Source organism: Mauremys mutica, chromosome 24, assembly GCF_020497125.1.
Source record: "Mauremys mutica isolate MM-2020 ecotype Southern chromosome 24, ASM2049712v1, whole genome shotgun sequence".
NCBI lineage: Eukaryota > Metazoa > Chordata > Testudines > Geoemydidae > Mauremys > Mauremys mutica.
The window spans coordinates 13,453,200-13,474,113 of record NC_059095.1 but is presented as its reverse complement, the minus strand read 5'-3'; the positions used below and the strand labels follow the sequence as shown (position 1 = coordinate 13,474,113).

The 20,914-nt window shown below is 43.0% G+C and overlaps 1 protein-coding gene across 3 annotated transcripts in view; it reads right to left on the bottom strand.

The window, feature by feature from the left end:
- Positions 1 to 581: 581 nt before the first annotated feature.
- Positions 582 to 20,914, bottom strand: part of ELAVL1 (ELAV like RNA binding protein 1) — a 96,822-nt gene continuing 76,489 nt past the window's right edge. For all 3 annotated transcript variants that reach the window (XM_044998591.1, XM_044998592.1, XM_044998593.1), the window contains exons 5-6: positions 16,556 to 16,781; positions 582 to 2,127 (exon numbers count right to left, since the gene is read on the bottom strand). In XM_044998591.1, coding sequence (XP_044854526.1) covers positions 1,803 to 2,127; positions 16,556 to 16,781 — 551 coding nt within the window. In that variant the 3' untranslated portion in view covers positions 582 to 1,802. The remainder of the gene's footprint in view (positions 2,128 to 16,555; positions 16,782 to 20,914) is intronic.

Here is a 20,914-nt window from a genome sequence, read left to right as displayed (position 1 = left end):
GTCCTGATGCTGAAAAAAGAGAAATCATAGTTGTGATGCAAGATAGGATCTTAAAGAGCCAATGTTTGGGCACCATACAAACAAAAACAATTCCGCATGGGACTGCCTCCAGAATCTGAAGTGACTACTCATTAGTTCTTGGGGATTGGCACAGGTTCACTCAAAAGAGAATTGCTGACAAGTTGTCCCAATTTCTGCATTTCCTCTGAACTCTGGTGACAGAACACAGATAAAATTCTTGCAATAGTCTGTCAGGTGAAGTCCCTGCTCATGCACACTAGCTATGTACCTACATACCTTACATAGCACATTTCTGATAAAAGAAATATTGTTCAGTCAGTCTACAAAGCAACAAATGTGTTTAACTCAGTGTCTGGCACATACTTCCTATGTGACAGATTTATTGTAATGCTTTTGTTTTCACACAAATATTTTCCCCTACTGATCTGTCAAAAGGACAGATTAATGGATTTTAATTTTAATGAAGACCTATAGTACTTTAAAGAAATATTCTTTTAATATTGGACACTTTGTGCAATACTTGGCAAAAAAAATAATATAAAATAAAAAACAAAACAAAATTCGAGCAAAACAAAATCAAATTTAATGGTCTTAAATGCAAAAGTAAAAACAAACAAACAAAAAACACAAAAAAGCAAAAGAAAATTAACAGAAACAGAACAACTCAAAGTTTCAAGGCAGTCTGCAGAAAACTTGGGGGATTAATCTTTCAATCTACAATCAGTTTTTTGTTAATATCTAACTTGCAAGTAGTAAGTACTTTTCTGCTGAGTGTTCAATAAGTAAAGCTAGTTGTCAAAACAAAATCCTATTAAAATAGAAAAATCTAGCACTCGTTAGAAGGGATGCGAGAAATACAATGCTCAAATGTTTATAACTGTTTTTACAAAATGGAACTATCCTTAGGAATTCAAACTATAATGATCTTTGAAACTGAATAATTATCTTGCTGCATTACAATGTACCAGTAAGTAGTGCATCATGCATTAAATATTTGGACAGAAGAGATTCAGTTTGATGAAGTAGAAACATATATTCACACAGTTTTTGGAGTTTAGTTTTGACTCTGAAATCTTCCGAGTTTCTCTGAAACTCTTTGGTCCATTCCTATGAAAAACTGGGCTTAAAATTTTTTGTAAAACCTTTTAATTTGACAACTTGGCCACTGTTCAGTGTGCAACTTACCTCATCAATGGTGTTAAAAGTTACGCTGGCATGCTACTACTTACAAGACCTTCATGTTATGAAGTCTAATCCTCAACTAGATGTAGCAATGAAAATTACTTTAAAAAGCAATGTACTGCCAACATCAGTATTTCTCAACTTTTGTACCAGGCTATTGGGGACTGAAGGGAGGACCATACTAACAGCATCCGCTTGATAGTTTAAAATTTAAAAAAAAAAAAAAAAAAAAAAAGAGTTCCAGTTTTTGCAGACAACATTCAATAGAACAAATGTTAGTCTCATAAGTGAAAGCATGCTTCAATTTTACCACCATCCAGAGGGTCTAGTTAATGCAATCTACTTAAGATTTTACTTTTTTTTTTTTAATATATATTTTTAAATGAAATAACTTAAGGAACTTAAAATTGGTCTAACATTGCGGGATTTCAAACATTTGAACATGTCAGTTGCATCCCAGAGTATAAAAACCTTTTTCACTTCTCATTTAGACTAAGACAAACACTTGTGAAAATTGGCGCAAAATGAGTTTTACACTAACAAAAATGTTTTAACTTCTGTCACTCAATTATCTATTCCATACAAAAAGCACGAGCAAGTTATTTGTGGGACTTGTTGGTTTTGAAGGAAACCTGTAAGATTTTGTCCCCCAGGCGGTAGCCATTAAGACTTGCTATGGCCATTGCAGCTTCTTCATAGTTTGTCATGGTCACAAAACCAAAACCTTTGCACTTGTTGGTGTTGAAATCTCGAATAACTTTCACATTGGTAACCGCACCAAAGGGGCCAAACATCTGCCAGAGGATTCCCTCATCAGCATCTTGACCAAGGTTGTAGATGAAGATACACCAGCCAGAAGATGCGTTTCCTGGAACATTTACACCAGAAAGCCCACTCATGTGATCTACACCCATAGGAGAGAACCTAGCAAATAAAAAGCACAATATTTCATGTAAAAGTTCAATACAATCAAGCAAATTAACTTGAAAGGGAAGCAACTGAATATTTTCTATATAAGCATCAAAACTTCTAATCAGAGTAAAACGTTTCACCTCCCCCATTTATCATAGGACAATCAAACTGGCAGCTGATAGAGAGAAGAATTAAATTCAGCAATGTGTCTACATTAACGGATAACTACATAAGAATAGACAGGCAATGAAAGAGTTGCCTGGTGATGGGACAATCCTCAAACAGGATATACAAGGATATACACTATTAGGGATGACTTAGGGCAGCAATACGGCACTACTCAGTGCTTAAAAATAGGCCAAGAATCCCTCCCACACGCCCCAACCAGCCTTAAATCAACTGATCTGTGTCTACAAGGGGCTTGTGCCCAATCCCCTCCTGGAGCTAATCCTGCCTTTACTGCAGTGTCTCGGGGTCTCACCGGTCAAAGGGTTTTCTGTGGCAGCAGATACAGCTTGACCCCTTTTCCACCATAAAGCAACAGCGAAACACTCCTGCTCACAACTGGCTGCTATACTGAACACAGGCAGATACCTCATAGTCCCTACCACAGTAGGCAGGGAACTACTAGAGTTTCCCTAGCAGGTGCATATTAGTTGGAATAACCCACAATTCCTAGTACACTGTTAATAGGTCACTTCCAGTGCATTCTGATTTAATTTTGGTAACGCATACGCATAACTGATGATGTTTAATTCCAGTAACTATCATTTATAATTTATTAAATAGCCACTTCTGTTTTTAAATATTGATTCTAAAGTTTCTTCTGCCAAATATAGATTATCCATGAATGTATAATTTAAAAATAGTACTATTTTTTTTAACATAAATCCAATGGGGTTGAGTCTACTTTCATTTACACCCATTTTACACTAGTAAAACTCCAGTGACTTCACTAGGGTGGACTCCTGATTTACATACATATGAGAAGAGAACCAGACTCAATATGCCTATGCTTTCTCATCCCCGATATACATTTCTCCCCTTCCTCCTCTCCCCCAGAATCCTGTCTTGACTCCTCCTGCACAATGACCCAGAGGCATCTCAGGACTTCTGAACCTTTGCTCTTTTCTGTTTTGCTTTTTTCTTATTTTTTTTCTTTCCTTCCCCAACCAACGTCCCACACCCTTAGCTATTTCATCCTCCACTTCTATTCTGCTGACCTAGGAAATTAAATCAATAAAATTATTTTAATAAAGCATTAGGGTTGCACAGTTAAAGCACTCAAAGATCAACAAGTGTCAAAGTTAAGGCCAAAGGTACAATTTTAACTGTGATCCCATGCGCGTATATGTTTAACAATCTAAATTTGTGGTTCCATGTGACTCCAGAAATACTGTGTAGTATTAAGCTATAGCTGAGAAAGTCGTTAGCCGACTAAAAGCAGGCTGAAGTACATGCAAGGCTGCTGTACGTAGCCCACACATTAAGTGCCCAAAACAAAATTTTCTGATATACAGAAATTGCACTTCTTGTACAATTCTTTACTGAGCAGACCCAAGTGATTTGATGACTAACATCTTATGCCCTATCAAGCAGTTCACACTTTAAAACATAAAATAGTGTTTTTGTTTTCTTGTGTGTTTGTGTGTGTTACGCTTTTGGTTCTTCTAATGAAAACCTTGAGCTTTCATTTGTTTATCCAAGTCTTGCTGGGAAGGAGAGGCCTATTTTCCTGTAAATCATTCTTTGAAGATATACAATCTTGAGTTCCTGCAGTCAATGCTTTATTGCACCACTTGCTGTCAAACCTAGGTGCTGCCAACCCTCACCCAGCGTTCTAACCGTTGGCTATGGTCATGGCAACAAGTGAAAATACTCTAAAGAGAGGAAAACCCAACTTCCTGTGGTGAACAGGGTGAATAGGCTAATGTGTATATACGCAATAATACCCATCTGAACAGATTCCTCACTCGAGACTAAAAAGCTACAGGAATGTTACTAAAGAAAACTACAAAGAGAACTGCAGCAAGCATTTTCTGTAAACAAACATTGACAACAGGTTTAAAATTAAGAAAAAGCAGAGGGGGATAAGATACACCCCAAACCACAAGAGATTATAAACAGACACATTGCAAAAAAAAAAAAAAAAGGCTATGCAGCGTTGTTGTAGCCATGTTGGTCCCAGAATATTAGAGAAACAGCGTAGGTGAGGTAATATCTTTTACTGGACCAACTTCTGCTGGTGAGAGAGAAGCTTTCGAGCTTACACAGTGACCTGCTAAGCTCACACCTTTATTATCCTGTGGCTATGACTTCCACTACTGTACAAACAAATATCAACATTAAATTCGCTGGCTTTTAAATTTTCCTGGTTACTCTCTTGTTCTAGTATTATGAGGCAGGATAAAGTCTAATTTCTAAACTAGAGACCTAATCTTTTCAACACCAACATCCTTTCATACTTGTAAACATTTTACTTGTCCTTCTATTCTAGTTGCATCTTTTTGGGGATGAGCTGACCAGAACTGGATATAGCTTCAATGTGAGAGTATTCCCTCAATTTACATAATTATGATAAAGGAAGAGAGAGTGATTTTGAAACCATTGTATCATCATTTAACAACTAGTTTGTTTTGACCACATCTGCACACTGAGCAGAGGTTTTTATTGAGCTATCTCCAATGATGTGTCCAGATCTTTTCTCCTGAGTGGTTACAATTAGATTCTAGCTATGGGTAGGAACAGTCCATCCTTTACCATATGGGTGTTGACAACACCTTCACGTTGCAGGTCAGAGAGCAGTATCGAGCATTCAGTAACAATATGCTATTGCTTTGCCTAGACCAGCAGTTCTCAAACTATGGGGTGGGCCTCCCAAGGGAGGTGTGCTTTTTCTGATTTTTGTAGAGCTCTCGCGGTCAGCCCCAAGGTGGCTGGGGTTTGTGCAGAAGGGCTGTACACTCCTGGGAAGTGGGGATAAATGGGACAACAAGGGGCTAAAGGGGCTCTCCTTTCCCCCACCCCTGTCAATCCCTCACCAGGAGGTAGCCCAGGCTACAGCTCTCTCCTCCTTCCCCCAATCCCTCACCTGGAGGTGGTGGGGCTCCGGATGTCAGCCTGGGGTGGCGGCAGCAGCAGCGCAGAAGTAAGGGTGACAATGGGGCACTAAGTCTGCTGTGAAAAGTGATATTGACGAATACCACTTTTCACGTTGCCAGCTTTACTTCTGTGCTGACGCTGGCGTGGCACTGCCTTCAGATCTGGATGACCAGCCAGCAGCCATTGCTCTCCGCTCCGCCTTCAGAGCTGGGTGGCGGTATTTGTACTTGCGGGGGAGGGGAGGTGCGTAAACGACTACAGACAAAGAAAGGGGGGGAGGGGAGCTGATCAAATAAGTTTGAGACCCATTGGCCTAGACAGACCAAGTTCTATCGAAGTGAAGCTCTTCTCTGTGGGCTCTCCATTCCATGCAAGATGCAGCCACAGTAAAACAGTTACTAACCTTGCATAACTGTTCTTCTTCGGGATGTGTTGCTCACGCCCATTCCAATGTAGGTATGCGCTCACCCTAAGCAGTGCTGCCAGAAAGCTTTTCCCTCCGTGATATCCATCAGGTCAGCTCTAGTGCCCACTCATGGCACCAGTATATAGGGCCCCTCCCCCCTTCTTGCTGGCCAACTCCAACAGAGGGGAAGGCAGGGTGATTTTGGAATGGACATGAGAAACATCTCGAAGAACAATGAAGGGCTTAGGAATAGTGGCAGAGTGACTGATGGGAATGAAGGTGCGGGGTTGGAAATTACAGTATCCGAGGTAGAAGCCAAACTTGAACAGCTTAATGGTAGTAAATCAGGCGGCCCGGATAATCTTCATCCTAGAATATTAAAGGAATTGGCGAGTGAAATTGCAAGCCCGTTAGCGATAATTTTTAACGAATCTCTAAACTTGGGGGTTGTACCGTTTGACTGGAGATTAGCTAATATAGTTCCTATTTTCAAGAAGGGGAAAAAAAGTGACCCGGGTAACTACAGGCCTGTTAGTTTAACATCTGTAGTATGTAAAGTCATGGAAAAAATATTAAAGGAGAGAGTAGTTACGGACCTTGAGGTCAATGGCAATTGGGACAAATTACAACATGGTTTTACGAAAGGTAGATCGTGCCAAACCAACCTGATCTCCTTCTTTGAGAAGGTAACAGATTTTTTTAGACAAGGGAAATGCGTTGGATCTAATATATCTTGATTTCAGTAAGGCGTTTGATACAGTACCACATGAAGAATTACTGGTTAAATTGGAAAAGATAGGGATCGAAATGAAAATCCAGAGGTGGATAAGGAACTGGTTAAAGGGGAGACTGCAGCGGGTCGTATTGAAAGGTGATCTGTCGGGTTGGAGGGAGGTTACCAGTGGAGTTCCTCAAGGTTCGGTTTTGGGTCCGATCTTATTCAATCTATTTATCACTGACCTCAGAACCAAAAGTAGGAGTGGGCTGATAAAGTTTGCGGATGACACGAAGTTGGGAGGTATTGCCAGTTCGGAGAAGGATCAGGATATCCTCCAGGGAGATTTGGATGACCTTGTAAACTGGAGTATTAGTAATAGGATGAAATTCAATAGTGAGAAGTGTAAGGTTATGCATTTAGGGATGACTAACAGGAATTTTAGTTATAAGCTGGGGACGCACCAGTTGGAAGTAACGGAAGAGGAGAAGGACCTCAGAGTCCTGGTTGATCGCAGGATGACTATGAGTCGGCAATGTGATGTGGCCGTTAAAAAAGCTAATGCGGTCTTGGGATGCATTAGGCGAGGTATTTCTAGTAGAGATAAGGAGGTGCTAGTCCCGTTATACAAGGCGTTGGTGAGACCTCATTTGGAGTACTGTGTGCAGTTTTGGTCTCCCATGTTTAAGAAGGATGAATTCAAACTGGAACGGGTACAAAGAAGGGCCACTAGAATGATCCGAGGAATGGAAAGCCTGTCATATGAAAGGAGACTTGAGGAGCTCAGTTTGTTTTCCTTAACCAAAAGAAGGATAAGAGGAGATATGATTGCACTCTTTAAATATATCAGAGGGATAAATACCAGGGAGGGAGAAGAATTATTTCAGCTCAGTACTAATGTGGACACGAGAACAAATGGATATAAATTGGCAGTTGGGAAGTTTAGGCTTGAAATTAGACGAAGGTTTCTAACCATCAGGGGGAGTGAAATTCTGGAACAGCCTACCGAGGGAAACAGTGGGGGTGAAGGATCTCTCTGGCTTTAAGATTAAGCTTGATAAGTTTATGGAGGGAATGGTTTGATAGGATAACGTGATTTAGTCAATAGGTCAATAACGTGCGACCACTGGTAATTAGTACGAGGGTCAATGTTGGGATATTGAAAGTCTTTTTTCTGAGTGTCTGGCTGGAGAGTCTTGCCCGCATGCTCGGGGTTCAGCTGATGGCATACTGGTATACTGGCAGTGGCCCTGGAGGTTTTTCGCCTTCCTCCGCAGCATGGGGCAGGGGTCGCTTGCTGGAGGATTATCTGCTACTTGAAGTCTTTAAATCAGGATTTGGGGACTTCAACAGCTGAGTCAAGGGAGAGAATTATTTCAGGAGTGGGTGGGTCAGCTTTTGTGGCCTGCATCTTGCGGGAGGTCAGACTAGATGATCATAATGGTCCCTTCTGATCTTAAGTTCTATGATTCTAACAACAGTTACAGGATGTTAGTAACTTTTTTCTTCGAGTGCTTGCTCACATCCATTCCAATGTAGGTGACTCCCAAGCAGTTGTGCAGGTGGAGGAATCAGAGTTTGTTGGCACGCTGTTTGTAACACCGCTCGGCCAAAGCCTGCATCGTCTCTAGCTTGCTGGGTGATGGCGTAGCGTGACACAACCGCATGGACTGACCACCACGTTGCTGTTCTACAGATAATTAGAACCTGCATCACAAACACCATAGATGATGCCCGAGTTCTTTTAGAATGCACTGTCAACTGAGGAGTTGGGACCTTCACCAGGTCGTAGCATGTGCAAATACAAGATGTGATCCATGATGACATTCTCTGGGCCGAGACTAGACGGCCTTTCAATCTGTCCATGATGGCTACAAACAGCTGTGTGGACTTCCTAAAGGGTTAGTCCTTCCTATGAAAAACGCCTGCGCACATCTCGCATCCAGTGAGTGGAGTCTCTATTCATCCCTGTTTGCATGTGGCTGAGGATAAAAAAGACTGGCTGAACGATATCCTGGTTACTATGAAATTATGAGATAACCTTTGGCAGAAAAAATGGGTATGGCAATAATTGTACCTTGTCCTTGAAGAAGACTGTGTAGGGTGGCTCAGAGGTAAGAGCTCGGATCTCTGAAACCCTACTGGAAGAAGTAATGGAGAGTAGGAAGGCCACCTTCCAAGACAGAGCAGAGAACACGCTGTCAGTGGTTCGAATGGGGGTCCTGTTAGCCTTGCCAGCACCAAACTGAGGTCCCAAGGAGGTAGTGGCTGGCACACCTGTGGGTATAGCCATTCCAGTCACTTAAGGAAATGGCCACAGACTGAGTCTGAGAAGACTGACTGCTGTTCATCTGTGGGTGAAAGGCTGAGATTGCAGCTAGATGGACCCATATGGATGACACCATTAGGCCATGCTGCTTTAGGTGGAGTAGATGTTCCAGAATGAAGGGCGGTGATGAGCTGGTAGATGAAACACCTTTTTGTGCTAACCAGATAGAGAAATCTCTTCCACTTTGCCAGGTAAGTGGCTCTATTAGATAGCTTTCTGTTCCCTAAAAGCACCTAGCAAACAGGCCCGGAGAAAGCCAGTTCCGCTGAGTTCAGACATGGAGCTTCCATGTCATGAGGTGAAGAGATGTGAGGTTCAGACTGATGTATCCACCCAGAGATCTAGGAGAGTGTTGAGCCAGTGTTGGTGCAGCTAGGCTATCAGGATCAGACATGGTGACCAGAGGCCTTGAGTTCTGAGGGTTCCCAAGTGAGCCCCGCATCCCACTGCCAACGCCTTTGTGATGAGACACATTGACAGTGGAGATCTCGAGAATGGAATTCCCGCACATACTGTTCCTGGGACCAGTCAGCAAAGGAGGGAGGAAATCACCGACAGGGGAAGCAAGACCATCTTGTCCAGATGGTGTCAACCTTGTATGTATACCAATGCTAGCCAAGATTGGAGAGGTCTGAGTCACAGTCTTGCGTGTTGCTCTATATAGGTGCATGATGCCTTATGCCCCAAGAGCTTTAAGCAGTTTCTTGCTGTGGTGATGGAGTGACCCCCTCAGACTCTCTCTGAGTGCCTCCATAGCTCTGAAGCTGTTTTCCCAGAGAAAAGCTCTGGCCTGGATCTAGTCGAGGACCGCCCCTATGAATTCTATCCTTTGAACCAGAGAAAAGGTGGATTTGTGCATTTTTATCAACAGTCCCAGGTCCTGGAAGGTTGACTTTACATTTGCCTGCACCTGGTCCATGGTCCGACTTCCCTACCTAGATGACTGGCTGATCAGAAAAGACATGAACCCCTTGTCTACTCAGAAAGGCGCCTCAGAGACTGTCAAACACTTCGTGAGCACATGAGGAGCTGCTAACAGGCTGAAGATGAGTACTGTAAATTGGTAGTGTTTGTAGTTTACAACAAACCATAGGTACCTTCTACATCCCCAAAAAATAGCAATATGGAAATGTGTCTTTCAAGTCAAGGGTGGGGTACCAGTCCCCTGGATCCAGAGAAAGGATAATGGAGGCCAAGGAGACCATGTGGAACTTTGGTTTTTTCATAAATCCACTGAGATTTCACAGGTCTAAATATCAGTCTGAGGTTGCTATTGGCCTTTGGAATTAGGAAGTAACGGGAGTAAAACCCCTGATCCCTTAGTTCCAGTGAGACCTCTTCCACTGTACCTGTGCTTAGGAACGACTGCACCTCTTGGCTTAGTATTTTGCGAGAAGAGTCCCTGATGAGGGACAAGTAAGGAGGGTGGGAAGGAGGGGAGCAAGTGAATTGAAGAGTGTACCCCACTTCTATTGTAGTACCAAGCAATCTGTGGAAATGCAGTCTATGCCTGATAGAAGTGGGACAACTGGTCCACCAACATAGGGGAAATCGGATCCACACATTGTCCTGGTAAGTCATCCCTGAGCGTCCCATCAAAAGGCCTGCTTAGACCCTGCTGAGTATCTCGGGGTGGGGGGTGAGAGGGGGATAGAGGCACTGGGGCAGATGAGGATTTGGATGGAGGCCTCTTCTTATAGCCTCTGGTTCCTTCTCTTGTTGTACTCCTACTTCTGATGCGATGGACAGAAGCAGCCCATTGGTTGGGCCTTGTAGTGCTTCCTGGCAGGGGCTGGCGTATGCAGTCCTAGGGATTACTCTAGAGTCCTTTAAGCTATGCAATTTTAAGTCTGGTTGCTTCAAAAAGAGCAATTTGCCTTCAAACTGAAGGTCCTGAATTATCTGCTGTACCTCATAGGGCAGTGGTCCCCAACCTTTTCGTCTGGCGGGCGCCAGATGAAGGACCATGGCAGTGGTCGAGCATCCGCCGAAATTTGGTCGACAATTTGGTCGAGCATCCGCCGAAATGCCGCCAAATTGTCAGCGGCAAGCGGCATCATCGAGAAGTGTCGCCGCCGAAATGCCGCTGAATTTCAGCGGCATTTCGGTGGATGCTCGACTGCCAGCCAGGACGTGGGCGCATTTAGATGCCCCTGGGGGCGCCATGGCACCCACAGGCACGTTGGGGACCGCTGTCATATGGCAACCCTGAAGACTGAAGCCACGAGCTTCACCTCATGATCACTGCAGAAGCCACGGAGCAGGCTGCAGAGTCTGCTGTGTTCAGTGCTTACTGGAGGGACGCCTTGGCCACTAATTTCCCCATATCCACTCAAGCGCAGAACTCACCCCTGGAATCCTGCAGCAAGAGCGCCCTGAATTTTGCCTTTACACTACAGAAGTTGCAGTCACGCCGGCCCAGGATGGCTGGTGATCCTGAGCTGGAGGCTGCCTCTGGAGTAGATCTTTCTGCCAAAAAAGTCAAATTTTTTGGCATCTTTAACCTTATGAGTTGGCCCTTGTTGTCCCGGTCTCTCCCTTTCGTTTGCCGCTGAAACAACCAGCGAGCCCAGTGGGGGGGGGGGGAAGAGGGGGGAGGAAGAGGTGTTACCAAAATTCATACCCCTTGTCTCCATCCCCTTAACAGTAGGTTGGTGGGATGCAGGAGTCTGCCATAGAGCTTTTATAGGCTCCATGATGGCATTGTTCAATGACAGGGGGCCACCTATGATAGCCCTGAGGCTGCTTAAATAGTCACTAGGATGTGGAAGGACTCAGATCTCCTCTGCCTGGATACCCAGGTTCTGGGCACCCATCCTCAGGAGCCTCCTGGTGCACCCTGTAACACCTTGGGTGAACGCCATAGCTCCACCTCATCTAGAAGGAAGGAAGCAGCAGCCTGCCCTGGACCCTGTACTTCTCCCTCTGCCCTAGATGGGTCCTGTGGGGGAGAGTCCTGTAGTTCAGTGCAGGCTCGGCATCGGTGACTGATCTCCATTCTGATGGAAATGGCAGGGAAGATCTTGACTCCGATGTACCAGAGCTACCTTCTGGACTTGGGGCCCTGGATTGGCTGGAAAGCCCAGGAATTCCAGAATGGGCACTGCAGTGGCATTTGCCATTGCGCCAGCCGCCAGGCTATTGGCAGCATGCCCTGGTTCATGTCAGCCGTAGGGTGCCACCGTTCGGAGTGGTGTCTGCTCCTGCACAAGGCATAGGGCTCCGCTTCTGAATTGGAGTCCGAGGAGTCACTTCTCAGCGACCAGGAAGGAGTAGTACCAACTGGTGCTGAAGAACGGTGCCAGGGAGGGAGGGATATCAGCGCTGCACTATCATGACTTCAACAGCTCTTGTTTTGGTGCTGCAGCGGTCCGCGTTTCAGGAATTAACAGTAGCAGCACTAGAATGTCCAGGGATGGCGGTACCAGGAGGGATAGTCAGTCACTTGCTGCCTCAAATGCCTCTGGCCTTGATGGCAGTGCCAGGGCTGTTGAACCCCCGTGGCCTCCCTTGGTGGGGAATCCAACAGAACTGGACTCAACGGTTCCCTTCCCATGGCCAGAGGCAATGGTACTGCTTACCCTGCTAGCGTCTCTGAGGGGCCCAGCACAGGTTGCACTCCATCGGCATCTCTATGGCCCGTAGACCTTGGAGTTCAAGAACACCCCAGTCAGTTTTTCTCTTCTTTTTCCTCAGAATCGACGATGGGAAGCGGGTGCCAAGAATCCTGTGCTGGAGTTGACTTCCTTGGCACTGGTGATGTGCGTTTGTGCTGGGAGTCCTGGGCCATCAGTGCGGAGTCCTTCCTTGGTGCCGGGGAGGTGGAACAGCTCTGCGCTTCCCTCAGAGATGCCAGGATACATCTCACTGAAGTTTAAGTGCTCGGTGCTGAGTCCCCATGACTTGGCTCCAAAGGGAAACTGAGCACTGCCTCCATGAAGAGGAACTTAAGCCCTGTCCTTTTCTGTTCTGGGTCTGAAACTCCTGCAGATCCTGCACGTGGGTCTCTCCCAGACACTTAAGGCAGCTAGCATACAGATCACTAACTGGCATTGGTTTGTGGCATGATGCACATGGTTTGAACCCCTGGGACCGAGGCATATCCTGGTGCTCAGGGAAAGGCTAGCCCTGCTGAGTGGGGTTCGCTGACTATACCATTACTACTACTGCTAAGCTAACTAAACTTAACTCTAAAGGGTAACTATTTACAATTTTACAGAACCAATCCACTTAGAGCAGGTATTAGCAGAAGTGCAGAGAGCAGAAGTTCCAATGACCATCATGGGCGGTAAGAAGGAACTCAAGGGGTGGTGAGGCCCTATATACTGGCACTATGAGGGCACAACTCCAGGGGGCAACAGAGCTGACTCAATGGAGATCACTGAGGGAAAATACTTTCTGGCGGCAGCGTTTGGGGCAAGCACGCACCTACATTGGAATGGACATAAGCAAGCACTCAAATAAGAGCTACACATTTGTTTAGATGAATTTGGAAGCCCTGACCAGATTTATATTGTCCCTAGATTGGCATCAAGACAGATGCCCTCCAGGCCTATGTGGTTCCCACTGAGGTTGCAAAAACCAGTGTGTATGAATACTAATGCAGCCCTCAGTCCCAGCATTTATAACAGTTCCAGCAGATACTTGCTGGCTAAGGAAAACTCTTACACTGGGGGGAAGGATAGCTCAGTGGTTTGAGCATTGGCCTGCTAAACCCAGGGTTGAGAGTTCAATCCTTGAAGGGGTCATTTAGCGATCTGGGGCAAAAAATCTGTCTGGGGACAGGTCCTGCTTTGAGCAGGGGTTTGGACTAGATGACCTCCTGAGGTCCCTTCCAACCCTGATATTCTATGATTCATGCATCCCGTGCTGGGACAGGAAAGATACAATTCCAGAACTCAAGTGAAAGAGAAACAGATTCTTGGATCCCTTCCATAATGTTCTTGATCAGATAATTGTCAATGGGGACAACAAACATGCACTCTCATCCTTATACATTTCGGGCCCAACCAAACACCTACTGAAGTCAATGGAAGTTCTTGTATTGACTTTAACAGACATTGCATCAAGCACCATGAATGTACTGAGCACCAAAGCCAGCGAATACATCTCAGAACTAGCACAGTTATTCTCCTAGAATAACTTTGATACAAATCTAGTGGTTGAGATGTAGTAGTCCCTTTGTGCAAGTACATATCTGTAAGACTTTGCAACATACTCTACAGCCATGAATTTAACATGTCTACATTTAATCTGAATGAATAACTAAAGCTAATACTTTCTCAACTTACAACTACAGAACTTTACTGGCAGTGTTGCTGAAGAAAATACCGATATTAGCGGATCTTAAGAGCTTAACAGAAATGCCAGTATCAACCCTTGTGAAAGCTGCTGCTTATCAGACTGCCAGGATTAAAAATGAATCAACAGGATGGCCAGCTAGTCAGTAATTCTATTAGTTCCTGTTCTCTTTTCCTTTGGGTCCTTTTCCATTTTTGTTTATCTGTCTCTTTGTCCTAGAATTCTGGTAATGCTGGAAAGTGCTTTGAATGAAAGAGAATTTGCTCTAATTAAATTGAGAATGCAAATACAATTGTAATCCTGTCTCTTACCAAATTTTTTTTTTTAAAAACAGCTTGTTTTGTTATTACTCTTATGATCCAAATTTTTACCTACTAAATGCAGACAATTAACACAGGAGTGGCTTGTGTCTCAGATGTCACATGATTAGAATTTTTTATCTCCAAGATGTTTCCTCTATAATACTGAATCTCCATCTAATGACATAATGAAAAACAAACATTCATGAACCCCTTTAAGCATCACTTATGAAGGCAGATGCTCTTACTGTCATACTAGTGACATCAAAGGATGCTTATATGTGAAGTCCAGCTACTCTTTGCTATAGTCCCTTCCTGCAACCAAGCTCTTGAGGTGAGGGTGGAAAGAACAGTTACTGACATCTGGAGGCAGAGATATTGTTCTATATACCTGCCTTTGACAAAGATGGAGTGGTGGAAGGAAGCGAAAATACCTCCTTTACGTCCATTCCTAGACGGAGGTATCTTCCACTGTTGTTCAGTGTTGGCCCCAGGATATTAAAGGGACAAGGTGAGTGAGGGAATATTTTTTAGTGGACCAACTTCTGCTTGGGAAAGAAACAAGCTTTCAAAACTCTTGTTCAGGTCCTGTGTAAACTCAAAATTTTGTCTTTCACCAACAGAAGTCAGTCTACTAAAGGATATTACCTCACCCACCCTGTCTCTACAATAAGATAGAATTGTCCAGATACCATATTTGTAATGCGACCCATCTTTAGGTATCTCAATTTGAGTCTTAAAAAGCCTCCAATAATAAAGAGGATGGATTTAGCCTCGGGCTTTGTTACCTCTCTACTTCACAGTGAAGATACACTGGTCACAAACGATTCCTTCACCTCCCTTAGCCAAATTTAGTCCTAATTGTTTTCATCCAATCCTTCAAATAGGAGCCCCATGTTGTGATGTCAATTCAAGAGGTGGAAGCACTGAAGCTTCTGGAGCATGCGTCCACATTAGCAGCACTAAAACCATGACATGCCACAAATTATTAAGACCAGTTCCAAGTGCAGAACAGAGGAGCGCAGGAGCTTTGAGATCATGGATGACTCCAACTATTATTTGTGTCAAGACATTGCTTCATTACACCAGACTGACACAAAAACCTTAGTCCTGGACATAAGAGAAGAGGACTAAACTGAACAGCCTAAACAACACACAAATGTCGTTCAAGAAATACCTATAGTTCAACCTCTAAGTAACAGTGACCACAATTATAATTCACTCAGATTAGAAACTCTTTAGGGCAGGGACCATTTTTTTATTAAGTATTTGTGCAGTGCCTACCACAGTGCAGTTCTGGTCCATGACTGGGGCTCATAGTTATTTGTATTGTGGTAGCACCTAATAAAAAATATTGTTTAGTAGTTCTAAGTTCAATGTCCTTGGGGGAAGGATCACACCAAAAACCAGTATGCTACGCTTGAAATGTACTAAAAAAGAAGATCCTTAAAAAAAATCTCTGAAAAAATTAAGTATCCTTCATATTGAGTTTAAGAACCTTAATCACCTCTCTCAAGCAAAGGTAATAAAATAAAATGATAAAATAGTTTCTTTTAGCAGTAACTAAAGAAGATGCCATTTAATATCTTCTACAATTAAGCATTTTTAAATCAGCAGGTGCAGATAACTTGCATTTAAGAGTTTTAAAAGACTTGACAGCCAATGTTAATTTTTAATAAAAATGTTGTAAAACTGGAGAAACTCTAGGACTGGCAATATTTTTAAAACAGTAAACAGGATGACTCGGATAATTATGGGCCAATTAACCTGACAATGATTCCCAGCAAAATAATGAAACGACTTATTAAGGATTCTAACATTAAAGAATTAGAAGATCTAAGTATAACTCCAATCAGTATGGTTTCATGAGAAAATATGTTGTCAGACAAACATGATATAGTTCTTTGACAAGATTACAAGTCTTGTTAAAATATCAGCCTGCCAAGGTATGATACAAAGGACAACAGAAGTTGGTCCAATACCCTGGGACCGACACGGCTACAACAACACTTCATATACTTTCTCACTATGTATTACTTTGTGGAACTAGAAACTTTACTTGATTAGTTTCAACACAGTTTTCCATATAGGTTATTACTTTAATTATACTCTACTTGAGCAATTTTTAGATACATACACACCACAGAAATACACAATGCATTATTATTTATTCACACATGCCAGGACAAATATATTTATTACTTTACGGTTGAAACAGTGCAACACTTTCCCCAGTGGAAGTGTGGGTGACCGAATAGGCCTTAAATGGATTATTCTTCCTAACGTACCTGAATCTTTGCGCCTGGTGATGAACTGGCCCTCCAAATCGTCTAGCTGGTGAATGATACAGCTGTGATAACAGTGCCACATTTTTGTTCTGGTTAGGATTGGCTGCAAACTTCACAGTAATAGGTTCAGAGGAACCTGGGGGTTTGTGACCATTGAAACTTGTAATTGCCTCTTCTGCTTCTGACCTTTTGTCAAACCGGATAAAAGCGACTCCTCTGGACAAACCTTTTAACCAAACACAAATAAAAATGCATAAAGGATAAGCTCAAAACAATTTTCCAACTGAAAAAACAAAAATTAAGTATTTCTAAGGTCATGGCTTTAAGTTCTACAATTTTACTAGTGGTTCTTCAAAAGGATGAAATCAAAACATTTAAAATTAGGAAAATTAAACACAAATGAGCACATTTACTTCAAATATATAATGATGCTGGTGGAGCAAAAACATTTATAATATGTTAGTTCATAGTCAAAAAAAATAAAAAACTGTACAATGTACAAGTGTTCTAGGAAACTCACTGTCAACTGACATTAAGGGAAAAATATTTCAGATCAACTAAAACTTTTTCAAAGGAGAAATGTAAAGTGACTATTGGGCTAAAAATCATTTTTTGTTTTTGCTCAGTTGTGTTACTCAAAACATCTAGAGACCTAAAACTGAAAAATAATTTCCAAATAGGAAATGAATGCTTGCTGATGACACACACTATTTCACAGATTCAAAGGCCAGAAGAGACCATTATGATTGTCTAGTCTGATCTGCTGAACACATGCCATAGAATCCAGTGATTCCCACATTATTTGTGGGCAAGCTAGAGCATCTCTTAAAAAGACATCCTATTGTGATTTAAAGACTTCAACTGATGCCAACTCCACCACACCCCCTCAGAAGTTTTTCCAATGGTTAATTACTCTCTCTCAAAAATTTGCACTTAATTTCTAATTCGATTTTGTCTAGGTTCAACTTTCAGCCACTGGATTTTGTTAGACCGTTGGTAGATAAAAGAGCCCTGTACTATCAGAAATCTTCTCCTAACATATATAGTCATAAACTGTGATCAAGTCATCCCTTAACCTTCACTTTGATAAGCTAAATTGAATGAGCTTCTTAAGTCTCTCACTCTAAGGTAGGTTTGCCACACTTAGAATCATTCTACTGGCTCTTCTCTGAACCTTCCCCCTCCCTCTTATTTTTTTTAGATGTGCATAGGTATAGTAACAAGAGTCTGAAACATTTATATAGCATTTATTACACACAGACTAGAAAGTGTTTTTAAAAAGGTGGGTACACATTGTCTCCATTTTACAGATGGAGGAAACGGAAGCGTAGAGTGTTTAAGTGATATAATCAAGGTCATGAAGCAAGTGAGTGGAAGAGCTGGGTGGAATCCACATGTCCTGCTTCCTAGCATAGTTATGGTTACATTATTCTACTTGATGCATTCTGAGCCTTTCTATTCAGGAGCTGTTGCCGCATTCATTGCATGATTTTAAAGTACATGGGACTGAAACTGAGCATGGCCCTTAGCTTAGTCCCTGCACTAAGGAAACACTGTGTAGCTCCAAGATGCCTGAGTTAGGAATATGTTCTTGGGTAGCACCAACAATGACACTAGCCTCTCCCAAGTTAGCTGGGAAGGAGCAGTGCCATGAACATGTTATGTTACTCTGTGAACTTCCATTTGGGGGTTTCTCGCACCTTGATGTATCTGGTACCAGTTATTGTCAAAAACAGGAGACTTAACCAAATTAGATCTCACTAGTGGTCCATCTGGTCATGTTCTCACATACCCCCTGCACCACCCAGAAGAGCTGTTCCTATGCTAGAGGAACACACACTATATTCTCGCAAAGGGTGTTACAGCAGCTGCAACTCCTAGCTTCCAGCAGGCACTATACCGCAGTCTAATGCACAGTCTCACTTTTCAATTACTCGGTGCTGTGCTCCTTTAGTCCTCTCTCCTGCCCTACCTTAGTTACCATTTGAAATAGATCACCTATAATTTGCTTGCTGTATAACAGCACTTGCATTTTTATTATTTTTACTACATTGTTCAATTTCCCTATTCCCTTCTTTTGCTTATCTTCATGTTATATGTTCATCTAATTCATGTTGTAAACGCTTCAGGTCATGGCCCTATCTCTAAAGACCATGTAAAGTTATGGCACTATATACAAGTTTGCTAAAATTAACATTGTCTGTACTGTTCTATGGGACATAGGAGAAGAAACTACACAGGAAAATTAAAGAATTGCATCCTAAGGGACAAGATCTTTTCATGAGACAGATTAAAAATTGGTTATGTGACAACCAAGTTTAATACACAGCTGTTGCTTAAAGTGCAGAAAAGTTATTAATAGGGCACTAAGAGCCTGTATTTAAGACCAACGCTACAACTCCAACATTTATAACTGCTATAATTGAAAAGGCTGATCATTTCTATGAGAAGCCCCTATTTTCAAATACTCAACTTTGAGAAACTTTCACACACTGGAATAAAGTTTTCTAGGACTGGTCTCTCTTTTAAGGGATGTCAGATCAAATAGTTTCACTGTCTTTGTGTACAAGGAGAACGAGTGCATGGGGGAACCTCTTCCATTATCAAAATGTAACTACTTTTGGACATATCTTCCATGGGAAGAAACTGGGAGCAGAAAGCTAGAATTTGGCAAGAGAATGGCCCTCACTGAGGAGCATCTGAGTGCTCCAATGAAAAACTACTTTGACTGGTCCAAGTTATGAGGATCAGAAAACTACGTTTTTGTACAATTGTTTAGCAAAGTTCTGCATGTGCAATTTTTACCAGTGTTTTAAAGGGAAGGAAGGCTGTGCTGCACATGGCCTGGCTAACTTAGCTGTACAATGTGTACAAGATACTTCCTGCAACAGCTACACAGTTAGTGTCATTTGGGGTTCAAACAGTGCACTTGTGTAATCTTTCACGAGTTGCCATCTCCAAAATTCAACCTAGATGGAGCTACTGTAAGGTGGGTGCAAAACTGGTTGGAAAACCGTTCAGAGAGAGTAATTATCAGTGGTTCACAGTCATGCTGGAAGGGCATAACGAGTGGGGTCCCGCAAGCATCCGTTCTGGGTCCGGTTCTCTTCAGTATTTTCATCAATGATTTACATAATGGCATAAAGAGTACACAAAGTTTGCAGACAATACCACGTGGGAGGGGTTGCAAGTGCTTTGGGGGATAGGATTAAAATTCAAAATGATCTGGATAAACTGGAGAAATGGTCTGAAGTAAATGGGATGAAATTCAATAAGGACAAATACAAAGTACTCCACTTAGGACGGAACAATTAGTTGCACACATACAAAATGGGAAACAACTACCTAGGAAGGAGTACTACAGAAATGGATCTGATGGTCATAGTGGATTACAAGCTAAATAGGAGTCAACAGTATAACTCTGTTGCAAAAAAAGCAAACATCATTCTGGGATGTATTAGCAGGAGTGTTGTAAGCAAGACATGAGAAGTAATTCTTCCACTCTACTTCGTGCTGATTAGGCCTCAACTGGAGTAGTGTGTTGTTAGGGAGTTCCTGGGCGATGCTTTGGAACTTCTCCCCACAAAGCCAGTCAGGACTTTAGGGAGCCTCCTTTCCCTTGGAGCAGACTGTTTTTAGGGCAAGAAGCTCCCACGTCTTCACCTCCTGGGTCTCTCCTTGGAGCATTCAGCATCCTCTGCCCCTCCGTGCGCTTCCCACAGCGAGCCCGCCCCAGCGGTCCTGCACCCCCACTTCGCAGTCAGATGTGACTCTCAGCCAGTAAAACAGAGATTTATTAGATGACAAGAACACGGCCTAAAACAGAGCTTGTAGGTACAGAGAACCGGACCCCTCGGCCGGGTCCATTCTGGGGGGCATGGAGCCAGAACCCCACATCTGCACTTCACTCCTCGTTCCCAGCCAGCTCCAGACTCCAAACCCCTTCCAGCCCCTCCTTCTTTGCTCAGTTCCTTTTCCGGGCCAGGAGGTCACCTGACCTCTTTGTCTCCAACACCTTCAGCTGGCACCTTTGCAGAGGAGGGGCCCAGGCCATCAGTTGCTAGGAGACAGAGTGTCAGGCATTTATGTACACTGGACCTTTGCTCTGCAGCAATCACACACCCTTATTCCACCACCTAGATACTTAAGAACTGCATAGGGGACACTGAGGCAGCAACACAGTATTCAGAGAAAACATTAAGAACATTCACAGTTCGTCACATGTGTCTAGTTCTGGGCCCCACATCTCAGGAAAGATGTGGACAAACTGGAGAGAGTCCAGAGAAGAGCAACAAAAATGATTACAGGTCTAGAAAACATGACCTATGAGGGAAGACTGAAAAAACTTGGTTTGTTTAG